This window comes from Cetorhinus maximus, chromosome 24, assembly GCF_964194155.1.
Source record: "Cetorhinus maximus chromosome 24, sCetMax3.hap1.1, whole genome shotgun sequence".
NCBI lineage: Eukaryota > Metazoa > Chordata > Chondrichthyes > Lamniformes > Cetorhinidae > Cetorhinus > Cetorhinus maximus.
Window position 1 is genome coordinate 22,066,878 of NC_135902.1, and position 13,963 is coordinate 22,080,840.

The 13,963-nt window shown below is 44.4% G+C and overlaps 1 protein-coding gene across 1 annotated transcript in view; it reads right to left on the reverse strand.

The window, feature by feature from the left end:
• Positions 1 to 13,963, reverse strand: part of myo15b (myosin XVB) — a 461,255-nt gene that overhangs the window by 107,902 nt on the left and 339,390 nt on the right. The window contains exon 42 of the mRNA XM_078529125.1: positions 6,856 to 7,067. Within this exon, the coding sequence (XP_078385251.1) occupies positions 6,856 to 7,067 (212 nt within the window). The remainder of the gene's footprint in view (positions 1 to 6,855; positions 7,068 to 13,963) is intronic.

The window sequence follows — 13,963 nt, forward strand, 5'->3', positions numbered from 1 at the left end:
GGGACAAAAGTGGCAATCTGTGTGAGGAGCCGGAAGACTTAGGTGAGGTTTTAAATGAGTAATTTGCATTTGTATTCACTATAGAGAAGGACAATGTAGGTATAGAAATCAGGGAGGGGGACTGTGATACTTGAACAAATTGGTATTGAGCGGACTTAAAAGTGGATAAGTCCCCAGGTCCAGGTGAGATATATCCCAGGCTGCTATGGGAGATTGCAGGGGCTCTGACACTAATTTTCAAGTCCCCTCTGGCCACAGGAGAGGTGCCAGTGGACTGGAGGACAGCTAATGTGGTACCATTATTCAACAAGGGTGGTGGGGATAAACCAGGAAACTATAGGCCAGTGAGTCTAGCATCAGTGGTAGAGGAACTTTTGGAAAAAATTCTGAGGGACAAGATTAATCTCCACTTGGAGAGGCAGGGATTAATCAGGGATGGTCAGCATGACTTTGTCAGGGAAGATCATGTCTAACAAATTTGATTAAATTTGTTGAGGAGGTGACTAGGTGTGTAGATGAGGGTAGCGCAGTTGATATAGTCTACATGGACTTCAGTAAGACTTTCGACAAGGTGTCCCATGGGAGACTGGTCAAGAAGGTAAAGGCCCATGGGATCCAGGGTAATTTGGCAAATTGATTCCAAAATTAGCTTAGTGGTAGGAGGCAGAGGGTGATGGTAGAAGGCTGTTTTTGTGACTGGAAGCCCGTGTCCAGTGGCATACCACAGGGTCCTGTCCTGGTTCCCTTGCTGTTTGTAGTGTACATTAATGATTGAGATGTGAATATAAGGAGGTATGATCAGTAGATTTGCAGATGATACGAAAATTGGTGGTGTGGTAAATAGCGAGGGGGAAAGCCTTAGACTACAGGATGATATAGACGGGCTGGTCAGATGGCAGAACAGTGGCAAATGGAATTTAATCTGAAAAGTGTGAGGTGATGCATTTTGGGAGGGCTAACAAGGCAAGGGAATACACAATGAATGGTAGGACCCTAGGAAGTACGGAGGAACAGAGGGAACTGGGTGTGCATGTCCATTGATCCTTGAAGGCAGCAGGACACGGAGATAAGGTGGTTAAGAAAGCATATGGGATACCTGCCTTTATTAGCCAAGGCATTGAATACAAGAGCAGGGAGGTTATGCTGGAGCTGTATAAAACACTAGTTAGGCCACAGCTGGAGTACTGTGTGCAGTTCTGGTCACCACACTATAGGAACTGGAGAGGGCGCAGAGGAGATTCACCAGGATTTTGCCTGGGCTGGAGCGTTTCAGCTATGGAGAGAGACTAGATAGGCTGGGGTTCTTTTCCTTAGAGCAGAGAAGGCTGAGGAGGGACCTGATTGAGGTGTGCAAAATTATGATGGGCATAGATAGAGTAGAAAGGAAGAAACTTTTCCCCTTAGTGGAGGGGTCAATAACCAGGGGCCATAGATTTAAGGTAAGGAGCAGGAGGCTTAGAGGTAACTTGAGCAAAGATTTTTTCACCCAGAGGGTGTATCAGGAACTCACTGCCTGAAAGGGTGCTTGAGGCAAGAACCTTCACAACATTTAAGAAGTGTTTAGATGAACACTTGAAATGTCAAAGCATACAGGGCTATGGGCCAAGTGCTAGAAAAAGGGATTAGAGTAGATAGGGGCTTGATGGCCGGCATGGACACAATGGGCCGAAGGACCTCTTTCCGTGCTGTAAAACTCTATGACTCTATGAAAACAGACCGTGAAGCATCCAGTATGGTGGGTGATGTGAAAACGCGCATTCTGAGCTGGAGGCGTTGCACCAAACGCCATATTGATGGAGGCATCAAAAGATGCAATCAGGGCTTATGCCTGAAATGTTACTGTCCTTCACATCTGCAAATAAGGAGTTTAAAGCCAGCTTCAGGACTCCTTTACCAGGATTACCTTTTTTTTTCACTAAATGCAGTCAGCATAGCATGCGGGAAAAGGGTTACATGCGGCCTAACAAGCGGTCTGAATGGCATTGATGCAGGCTCCCATGAAAAGGTCAATTCATAAAAAATCCTTCCAATCACACCCCCTCCCTCCTCCCAATCACACCCTCTCCATCCTCCCAGTCACACCCCCTCCCTCCTCCCATTCGCACCCCCTTTTTCCTCCCAACCGCACCCCCTTCCTCCTCCCAATGGCACCCCCTCCCACCTCCCAATCACACCCCCTCCCTCCTCCCAATCGCACGCCCTCCCACCTTCCAATCGCACCCCCTCCCTCCTCCCAATTGCACCCTCTCCCTCTCCCAATCACACCCCCTCCCTCCTCCCAATCACACCCCCTCCTTCCTCCCAATCACAACCCCTCCCTCCTCCCAATCACACAGACTCCCTCTCCCAATCATAACCCATTCCACTGAGGGAATTCATTCCTGTGGTTAGCTTGTGCCAACATGCTGGAACGAACCAAATTCTCATAGGCTTCATGACCCAAAGAGGGGCCTGAGGGCAGTGAAGGCCAGCCCTAGGGCCCCAGTGGGCCAATCAGAGGGGCTGCCTGCTCTCCCTCTATGATTTTAAACTTCTCACTTTCCTTTCGGAGGGCACCTCCGAAACAATTCAAGAACATGGCAGGTAATGTGGAAAAATATGAAGTTATCCACTTTGCTAGGAAAAATAGAAATGCAGTGTTTCTTAAATGGTGAGATTAGAAGTGTTGCTGTCCAAAGGGAACAGGGTGCACTTGTTCATAATTCACTGAAAGCTAATCTGCAGGTGCAGCAAGCAATTAGGAAGGCTAATGGTGTGGTGGCCTTTATTACAAGAGGATTCGAGTATAGGAGTGAAGAAGTCTCATTGCAATTATATAGAGCCTTGGTGAGACTGCATCTGGGGTAGTGTGTACAGATTTCACAGAATCACAGAACCACACAGTGCAGATGAGGTCCTTCGGCCCATCGAGTGTGCGCCGACACGTGAGAAACATCTGATCTTCTGACCTAATCCCATTTACCAGCACTTGGCCCATAGCCTTGCATGTTATAATGTGCCAAGTGCTCATCCAGGTACTTTTTAAAGGATGCGAGGCAACCCGCCTCCACCACCCTCCCAGGCAGCACATTCCAGACCGTCACCACCATCTGGGTAAAAAAGTTTTTCCTCACATCCCCACTAAAACTCCTGCCCCTCAACTTGAACTTGTGTCCCCTCATGACTGACCCTTCAGCTGCTCCCTATCCATCCTGTCCATGTCCCTCATAAACTTGTACACCTTGATCAGGTCGCCCCTCAGTCTTCTCTGCTCCAACAAAAACAACCCAAGTCTATCCAACCTCTCTTCATAACTTAAATGTTTCATCCCAGGCAACATCCTGGTGAATCTCCTCTGCACCCCCTCCAGTGCAATCACATCCTTCCTATAATGCGGCGACCAGGACTGCACATAGTACTTCAGCTGTGGCCTCACCAACAGTAAAACTCCAACATGACCTCCCTATTTTCGTAATCTATGCCTCGATTGATAAAGGCAAGTGTCTCAAATGCCTTTTTCACCACTACACTAACATGTCTCTCCGCCTTCAGAGATCTATGGACACACGCCAAGGTCCCTTTGTTCCTCAGAACTTCCTAGTGTCATGCCGTTCATTGAATACTTCCTTGTCAAATTACTCCTTCCAAAGCGTATCACCTCACACCTTTCAGGGTTAAATTCCATCTGCCACTTATCTGCCCATTTGACCATCCCGTCTATATCTTCCTGTAGCCTAAGACACTCAACCTCACTGTTAACCACCCGGCCAATCTTTGTGTCATCCGCAAACTTACTAATCCCACCCCCCACATAGCCATCTATGTCGTTTATATAAATGATGAATAATAGGGGACCCAGCACAGATCCCTGTGGTACGCCACTGGACACGGGCTTCCAGTCACTAAAGCAGCCTTCTGTCATCATCCTCTGTCTCCTACAACTAAGCCAATTTTGAATCCACCTTATCAATTTACCCTGTATCCAATGTGCATTTGCTTTCTTCATAAGTCTCCCATGTGGGACCTTGTCAAAGGCTTTGCTGAAATCCATATAAACCACATCAACTGCACTACCCTCATCTACACACCTGGTCACCTCCTCAAAAAATTCAATCAAATTTGTTAGGCATGACCTCCCTCTGACAAAGCCATGCTGACTATCCCTGATCAAATCTTGCCTCTCCAAGTAGAGATAGATTCTCTCCTTCAGAATATTCTCTAATAGTTTCCCTACCACTGACGTCTGTATCACTGGTCTGTAGTTCCCTGGCTTATCTCTACAACCCTTCCTAAATAGCGGAACCACATTAGCTGTTCTCCAGTCCACTGGCACCTCCCCCGTGGCCAGAGAGGAATTAAAAATTTGGGTCAGAGCCCCTGCGATCCCTTCCCTTGCCTCCCTCAGCAGTCTGGGACACAAGTCATCCGGACCTGGAGATTTGTCCACTTTTAAGCCTGCCATCACCTCCAATACCTTGTCACTCCCTATATCAATTTGCTTAAGAATCTCACAGTCCCTCTCCCCGAGTTCCATACCTTCATCTTCATTCTCTTGGTGAAGACGGATGTGAAGTGTCCGTACAACACTTTAGCGATGTCCTCTGGCTCCACCCATAGATTGCCCCCTTGGTCCCTAATGGGCCCTACTCTTTCCCTGGTTATCCTCTTCCCATTGATATACTTATAGAATATCTTGGGATTTTCCCTATTTTTACCAGCCAAAGCTTTCTCATATCCCCTCTTTGCTCTCCTAATTGCTTTCTTAAGCTTCGCCCTGCACTTTCTGTACTCCACTAATACTTCCGCTAATTTGCTTCCCTTGTACCTGCTAAAAGCCTCTCTTTTCCTTCTCATCATATCCTGATTATCTCTGGTCATCCATGGTTCTCTGGGCTTGTTATTCCTTCTTATCACCCTAGAGGGAACATGTTGAGCCTGTACCCTCCCCATTTCCTTTTTGAACGCCCCCCACTGCTCTTCTATAGATTTCCCCACAAGTACCTGTTCCCAGTCTACCTTGGCCGGATCCTGCCTTATTTTACTAAAATCCGCTCTCCCCCAATCCAAAACATTTTTTTGCAATTTGTCTATTTCTTTGTCCATTAGAAGCTTAAATTGTACCATGTTGTGATCGCTATCACTAAAATGCTCCCCCACCACCACCTCAGCCACCTGTCCGGCTTCATTTCCCAGAATTAGGTCCAGCACTGCGCCGTCCCTTGTTGGACCCTCTACATATTGACCTAAAAAGCTCTCCTGTACACATTTCAAGAAATCCACTCCATCCAAGCCCTTAACAATATGTCTATCCCAATTAATGTTGGGAAAGTTGAAATTACCTTTGCTCTCCTGACCTAAGGAAGGGTAGGCTTGCCAAAGAGTGACTGCAATGAAGGTTCACCAGGAATTTTATTTATTCTTTCAGGAACATGGGCATCACTAGCTAGGCCAGCATTTATACTGTCCATCCCTAATTGCCCTTGAGAAGGTAGTGGTGAGCTGCCTTCTTGAACTGCTGCAGTGCATGTGGTTTAGGTACACCACAGTGCTGTTAGGAAGGGTGTTCCAGGATGTTGACCCAGTGACAGTGAAGGAACGGGGATATATTTCCAAGTCAGGATGGTGTGTGATTTGGAGGGAAACTTGCAGGTGATGGTGTTCCCATGCATCTGCTTGCCTTGTCCTTCTTGGTGGTAGAGGCCGTGGGTTTGGAAAGTGTTGTCGAAGGTGAGTGGTTAAAGTACATCTTACAGATGGTACACACTGCTGCCACTGTGCATTGGTGGTGGAGGGAGTGGATGTTGAAGGTGGTGAATGGTGTGCTAATCAAGCTAGTTGATTTGTCCTGGATGGTGTTGAGCGTTGTTAGAGTTGCACTCATCCAGGCAAGTGTAGAGTATTCCATCACAAACCTGACTTGTGCCTGGTAGATGGTGGACAGGCTTTAGTGAGTTACTCTGCACAGAATTCCCAGTCTCTGACCTTCTCTTATAGCCACAGTATTTATATGGCTAGTCCAGTTCAGTTTCTGGTCAATGGTAACCCCCAGGATGTTGTTAGTGAGGGATTCAGCGATGGTAATGCCATTGAATGTCAAGGGGAGATGATTGTAGTCTCTCTTACTGGAGATGGTCATTGCCTGGCATGAATGCTACTTGCCATTAACCTGGATGTTATCGAGGTCTTGCTGGAAATGGGCATGCTTATCCCTGGAATGGTAGGATTTTCTAATGAGAGGTTGAGGACACTGGGCCTGTATTGTCTAGGGGTTAGAGGAATGAGAGATGATTTCATTGAACCATATAAAATTCTTACAGGGCTTGACAAGGTGGTTGCAGGAAGGTTCCTTTGGCTAGGGGTGTCTAGAACCAAGGGACGCAGTCTTGGAAAAATAGATAGGCTATATAGGACTGAGATGAGGAGGAATTTCTTCACTCAGAGGGCAGTTAATCTTTGGGATTCTCTACCGAGAGGACTGTGGAGGCTCAGTCATTGAGTATATTCAAGACAGAGATTAATAGGTTTCTAGATATTAAAGGTATCAAGGAATATGGGGATAGTGCGGGCACCTCCTGTAGAATTGCTTAGCTTATTCTGTTGCCGGTAAGTGAGTGCTCATGACTCCATTTCATCCCAATATTGGGGTCCCGAAGTTTGTGGTAAACTCCTGCCCCTTGGCTCTGGAATCCTTTGTATAACAGCAGGAAATCTGATCTTAGCAGCCCACCAAGTTAGTGACAACCCCAAAGCACCTGAGACAATTGACTGGATTGGAACAGCCATCCTCCCATGTCCATCAGTACGCAAATCATTTATTGCTTAAGCTGAATATTACACAGCATTCACAATTCGACAGTGTGGACCTTTTGCTCTCACCTGATAGGCTGGTACAAGGGGGGAGGTGGTTTTGGCTGGCTCTGGTACAATTTGATTATTTCTCGGATGTTTTGACTAGGTTCTGGTCGTGTTGTGCCCTGACTGGACTTCACCATTTCTGGTTCCTTAGTCTCATCTCCTGCACTTTGTTCTTTCTCCTTTTCCTTCTCTTTGCACTGTGTCTCTTTAATGGAGTTCGCTGGGGGAGGGGTCTCTACAGGAATGAGTAAAGGACAGTGTTAAGTTGAGGCTTATCAAAGGTAATGGTACTCATTATATCCCCTAGAGGCAAACAGCAGTGTTCATGAGATTCTATCACAATGTTCAGTGATTTGATGGGTGACTGAATGCACTGGAGGGTAAGGGGCGGAACAGGCTTATTGTAACAGACAGTTTACATATCAGTAACTTTTTTTAACAATTCAGCCCAAACTGATTTCAAACAGGAGCTGAGCACTTGCTGACTGAATGGCCAGCTGTTAGAGAAAACAACTGGAAAGTTCCTTGAGTGTTCAGTGAGAGAGGCAAAACACAGAGGACCTGGGCTTTTTGTCCCAGAGATGACAGAATGCAGATCCTGAATTCTGAGCATGTGCAGTCTATCTAATTTCCAGAGCTGCATCAAAACCATTTCGTTAGCCCAGGGATTCAAATCTAAAAATAGCTGTTTGTTTATTTGAATTATTTGAAGCTGGGACAAATTTCAAAAAGTTTAACTTAGGTTAAGAGTATACTGAGTGTGCTTTTTTAATGTGAAGTATGAGGGACAAATAGGAAGAACGCACTGGACACAAAGAGTAGGAATAAACGGGTCTTTTTCCAAATGGCAGGCAGTGACTAGTGGGGTACCGCAGGGATCGGTGCTGGGACCCCAGCCATTCACAATATATATTAATGATTTAGATGAGGGAACTAAATGTAATATCTCCAAATTTGCAGATGACACAAAGCTGGGTGGGAGGGTGAGCTGTGAGGAGAATGCAGAGATGCTTCAGTATGATTTGGACAAGCTGAGTGAGTGGGCAAATGCATGGCAGATGCAGTGTAATGTGGATAAATGTCAGGTCATCCACTTTGGTAACAAAAACAGGAAGACAGATTATTATCTGAATTGATTATTATATAAATTGAGAGAGGGGAATGTACAACGAGACCTGGGTGTCCTCGTACACCAGTCGCTGAAGGTAAGCATACAGGTGCAGCAGGCGGTAAAGAAGGCAAATGGTATGTTGTTGGCCTTCATAGCCAGAGGATTCGAGTACAGGAGCAGGGATGTCTTGCTGCAATTATACAGGGCCTTGGTGAGACCACACTCGGAATACTGTGTGCAGTTTTGGTCTCCTTATCTGAGGAAGGATGTTCTTGTTATAGAGGGAGTGCAGTGAAGGTTTACCAGACTGATTCCTGGGATGGCAGGGCTGACATATGAGGAGAGATTGAGTCGGTTAGGATTATATTCGCTGGAGTTCAGAAGAATGAGGGGGGATCTCATAGAGACCTATAAAATTCTATCAGGATTAGACAGGATAGATGCAGGAAGGATGTTCCCGGTGGTGGGGGAGTCCAGAACCAGGGGTCACAGTCTGAGGATATGGGGTAGGCCATTTAGGACTGAGGTGAGGAGAAATTTCTTCACCCAGAGAGTGGTGAACTTGTGGAATTCGCTACCACATAAAGTAGTTGAGGCCAAAACATTGTATGTTTTCAAGGAGTTAGATATAGCTCTTGGGGCGAAAGGGATCAAAGGATATGGGGAGAAAGCAGGAGCAGGCTATTGAGTTGGATGATCAGCCATGATCATAATGAATGGCGGAGCAGGCTTGAAGGGCCGAATGGCCTACTCCTGCTCCTATTTTCTATGTTTCTATAAGACTTTTAAAATACGTGGATAGGTGAGTAATATCGGATACTGTAGTTTTATAGTAATAAGTGTGGAAATCAGTTTTGGCCTTTTCTCGGGCTTGAGATAGGCGGTGAATTGGGAGTGTGCACCAGAGGTCACTCAAAATTAGGCCTCAGGCCTCATCAGCATATTGTTAGTCATCTGCAGGCATCAACTGGGCATCCAGAGAATGAATTAGATCAGCTATCTCCCTGGCAACAGGGCGATTTGGAGAGGCAGGGATTGTGGAATGCCTCTCCTGGGTCCACATTCAGGTAGGGTATATTTTTTTTAAAAGTTCCTTTTTGGTGGCAGCCTCAGATGGTCTCATTAAGGACCCATGGTTTGGGAGACTTGGTGCTGGTTCAGGACAGCCTAGTTTGGGAATGAGGCCTCAAACAAGTGTTAACCTCCCTGTTTGCACATGGAAAGGGCCTAATGCCTGTTCAGACTTGGGCTGTAAATGCCTAGACAGGAACCTTTACCAATAAGGCTGGCAATGCACTTCTGTCATGGAATGTGTGCACACATGCCATGTTAGGTGTCTGTTTTATATAAACCGATTTCTGGCTAGCTGCTTTCTAATGATGCTTAAAACTATGCTGCAACTTGTGATTGTGGCAATTGACCAGAAGTTAACAAGTTACCCTGATTCAAGATGTCACCCTATTGTTTTTACACTACTTTATGCAATACAGGTGCTGGTTCCAGTTGGGGTAATGTGCCACTGCCCTCTAGTACCTTGCCCAATTGTGCTCAGTCCTCACATGTGAACCTTTCATCCACGAAATGTACAAGTCAGGGCAGAGAGGGTTGGAGTTTAAAAATAGGGAAGTCTTGTTGCAACTGTACAGGCTGTTGGTGAAGCTGCACCTGGAGTACTGTGTACAGTTTTAGTTCCCGTATTTAAGAAAGGGCATACCAGCATTGGCGACAGCTCAAAAGAGATTCACTAGGCTGATTCTTAGGATGAAAGGGTTGACTTATCAAGAACGCCAAAAGTTAGGTTAGGCCTTTATTCATTAGACTTTAGAAGAATGAGGGGTGGTCTTATTGAAACCTACAAGATCCTGAGGGGGCTTGACAGGGTAGATGTTGAGAAGATGTTTCCACTAGTGGGGGAATCTCAAACTAGGGGACATAGTTACAAAATAAGAGGACACTCATTTAAAATTGAGTTGCGAAGGAATTTCTTCTCTGAGAGGGTAGTGAATGTTTGGAATTCTCTACCCCAGAGAGTTATGGAGGCTAGATCATTGAAAGTATTTAAAGAGGAGGTTGATAGATTTTTGAAATATCGGGGAGTTGAGGGCTATGAGGAGCTGGCACGAAAGAGGAGTTGAGGCCTGGGGCAGATCAGCCATGATCTTATTGAATGGCGGGGCAGACTTGAGGGGACGAATGGCCTATTCCTGCTCCTATTTCTTATGTTCTTGTGAGTCGGAGTTGACTATGATGCTCTGCGCAGTCAAATGTTCTTAAAATACTCACCAGTAGACTCACATGAATGGATTTTGGGCAAACAATTCAAGAACCATTGTGATCCACAGAAGGATAAGAAAGCACGTGAATGTATTGCCTTGACATAGAGCCTTGCCTGTAACAGATAAAACCATCCTGGAGAATGCACCACCCCCAGATTTCCTAATATGCCCCCCTGAGTTGAGAATCAGAGGCATGATCACATGTTTGGGAAATCTACCCTCATACTTAGTGAGAATTGCCGATCTCAGAAGGCGAAAAATCTGTTTTCATCAGTTTTGTACTACAATAAAGATATTTCTGAAGCACGAATCCTCTGTTTCTCCCTCCCCCCACCTGAATAAGAGAACTAAACCGAATCAGCATCTCCATCTGACATCCAAATCATGTCATATTATGTCCTCAGATTCTGTGAGCTTCCCCGTATTCAAAGATACCTTTGTGTTCCTCCGCCTCAGAATTACTGGATTCCTCGGTCTCCTTCTTCTTTTCTGGTTCCTTTGGTTTAGGAAGCAAAATCTTAGATGGAGGTGTTACCTGCAGGTGCTCCCTTTTCCCTGTGAGGAAGGCCAAAGTGGAAAGAAAATTATGGGACATTGAGGAAGCAATTCTCACACATGAAAACTTGTTTGCAAACAGCATTGAATAAATGAAAAAACAAAAACAGAATTACCTGGAAAAACTCAGCAGGTCTGGCAGCATCAGCGGAGAAGAAAAGAGTTGACGTTTTGAGTCCTCATGACCCTTCAACAGAACTGAGTAAAGTTAGGAGAGGGGTGAAATATAAGCTTGTTTAAGGTTGGGGGGGGAGCGGGGGGAGGGAGAGAAGTTGGGGGTGGGGGTGGTTGTAGGGACAAGCAAGCAGTGATAGGAGCAGATAATCAAAAGATCAAAACCCCCCAACTTCTCTCTCCACCCCCCCCAACCTTAAACCGGCTTATATTTCACCCCTCTCCTAACTTTACTCAGTTCTGCCGAAGGGTCATGAGGACTCGAAACGTCAACTCTTTTCTTCTCCACCGATGCTGCCAGACCTGCTGAGTTTTTCCAGGTAATTCTGTTTTTGTTTTGGATTTCCAGATCCGCAGTAGTTTTTTGTTTTTATCACTGAATAAATGAATTTCATTACTGGACTTTGACCTAGTTAATTCAATATTCTGGGATAGAGTAGATGAGTAATGAGGCTTGACATGCGGTATGTATAGAATGCTTGGGAGGAATAGCAGAATTTGGAGCTATGATTCCCAAGAATTTATATCTCTAAAGGTTTCCTTGCCTCATGGCTGGGTCTGTTGTAGTCCAATAGATAGAAATTCAGCAATTCCAGTCAATAACGCAGTTATTGTTGTGTTATGTGACTGCCAGGCTGATACAAAGCAAATTAGAGTAACCATATTCATTTTTCATCTAGCAATCACAGGGGGGATTATTCTCCTTTGTCTCCTGCTTAGGTGAACAAAATCTAAACCTGTAAAGTTGAGCCACCCCATTTCTTATTTATGTTGTTATAATCTGGCAGAGTCTGAGAGGGTATTTGCTATTCTATTGGTAGTTCCGCATTGCCTTTATTAGTTTTGGACTGAGATTTTACCTTTAACCCATATGACTAGCAGTTAGGAGCAACCTCTTTTTCAATTCAAAATGTAATTCAAATAAGCTAGTTTATTTCAAAAACAAACAAGGGGGAGTTCCAATCACAAAACAGTTCCCTATAAGGACATAAACCCAACCCGTAACCAGACGTTTCTGGAGCCTGATTATCTTGGAATTGTTTTTTTTGCTGAACCAAGGTCAGCGGTAATAAAGAGACCCAGCCCTTTATGTTCTTGAACCATCTAGAGGACAAGCCATACGAGATTTAGTGATGAATATTGAGTTAAAATTAGTCTACAATCTAACGGTTAGGGAACACAGTTAACAGTGACCATAATATGATTGAGTTCGATGTTGGATTTGAGAGGGAGAAAGTTGAGGTACAAACCAAGGTTTTACATTTAGATAAGGATCAGTTTGGAGGGATGAGACAGGAATTGACCACGATAGATGGCGCAGAATTATTAATGCATAAAACTATGGATAAACAATGCGCTGTGTTAAAAGCAGTCACTGGTATGACACAAAACCTGTCCTTACCCTTAAAGGACAAGAGCTCTATATGTGTAATTAAACAACTTTGGTCAGGAAGAGAAATGGGGATGGTGTAAAATAAAAGGAAAAGCTTATACAAAGAACAATAGAGGTCCTGCGGACTGGGAGAGAGGGAGCTGGAACAGCAAAGCAATACAAAGGGAGTAGTAAGAGCCTTAAAATGGGAATATGAGAAACAGCATGTGCGAGATGTCAAGGATAACACTCAAAGATTTTACAAATATATTAGAAGACAAGATTGGTTAAGCATAAGGGTGGTGAAGAGTATAACTAGAGGTCATTAATATAAGAGCCACCAAGAAATTCAATAGGGAATTCAGAAGAAACCTTTTCACCCAAAGAGTGGTAAGAATATGGGAGTCCCTAGCACAGGAAGCGGTTGAAGCAAATAATGTAGATGCATTTAAGGGGAAGCTGGACAAGCATTTGAAGGAGGGGATAGAGGGCTGTGATGGTAGACTTAGATGAGAAAAGATGGGAGGAGGTTTGAGTGGAGCATCAACACCAGCATGGATTGGTCGGGCCAAGTGGCCTGTGTCCGTGCCTCCTATCCTATGTAATCCTATGCAAATGGGTGTGGGCGCCTTAATGACAGGCGCAGGTAATATTGTAATTGGAAATCAGGAATAAGCAAATTTATTGATGAATTACTAAATAGTTACTTGGTATCAGTCTTCACAGTAGAAGATGAGGATAGAATATGAGAGATATAAGGAAAACTAAGCAGAAATCAAGGGGAGGAACTACCTAGATTCAATATAATTAAAATAAATGGTGATGGACAAACTAATGTTATTAAAAATAGTCAAATCTCCAGGACTCGATGGTTTCCACCCCAGGGTAATAAAGGAAGTAGATGAGGGAATTGTCGATATGTTGGTCATGATCTTCCTAAACTCTCGATTCAGAAATTAGTAAACTCCCAATGTCAGTCCATTATTAAATTATTATGGTTGAGAGAGATAAGCAAGGAAGTTATAGATCTATTAGTCTAATGTCTGTTGTGTGAATACTATTAGAATCTTCTTTTGGGGGTACTGTGACTGTTCAGAGAGCCAGCAAGGATTTATAATGGATAAATCATAACAAACCTAGTTGAATTTTTTTGAAAAGGTAACTGACATAGTAGATTAGTACTGTCTATGGATGCTATTTAATGGACTTACAGAAGTCATTCAACAAGGTCTTACACAAGACACTGTTGGGAAAATGGAAGTGCATGAAATAGGAAACGTTGATATGAGTAAGAAATTGTTTAGGAGGTAGGAGACAGAGACTAGGGGTAATGAGTATTTAGTTAATTTGGCAGAATGTGACTGATGGTGTTCCCCAAGGATGTGTACTGGAATCACAGCTTTTCTTTGTATTTATTAATGACTTAAATGAAGGAATGGAAAGCTGTATATTCAAGTTTGCTGATAATACTAAGTTAGGCAGCACAGCAAATAGTGTAGATAGGAGCAGAAAATTGCAAAGTGACATTGATAGATTAACTGAGTTGGTAAAACATAACTTAACATAAGAAATTGGAGCAGGAGTAGGCTATTCAGCCCCTTGTGCCTGCTCTGTATTCAATAAGATCATGACTGATTGTGG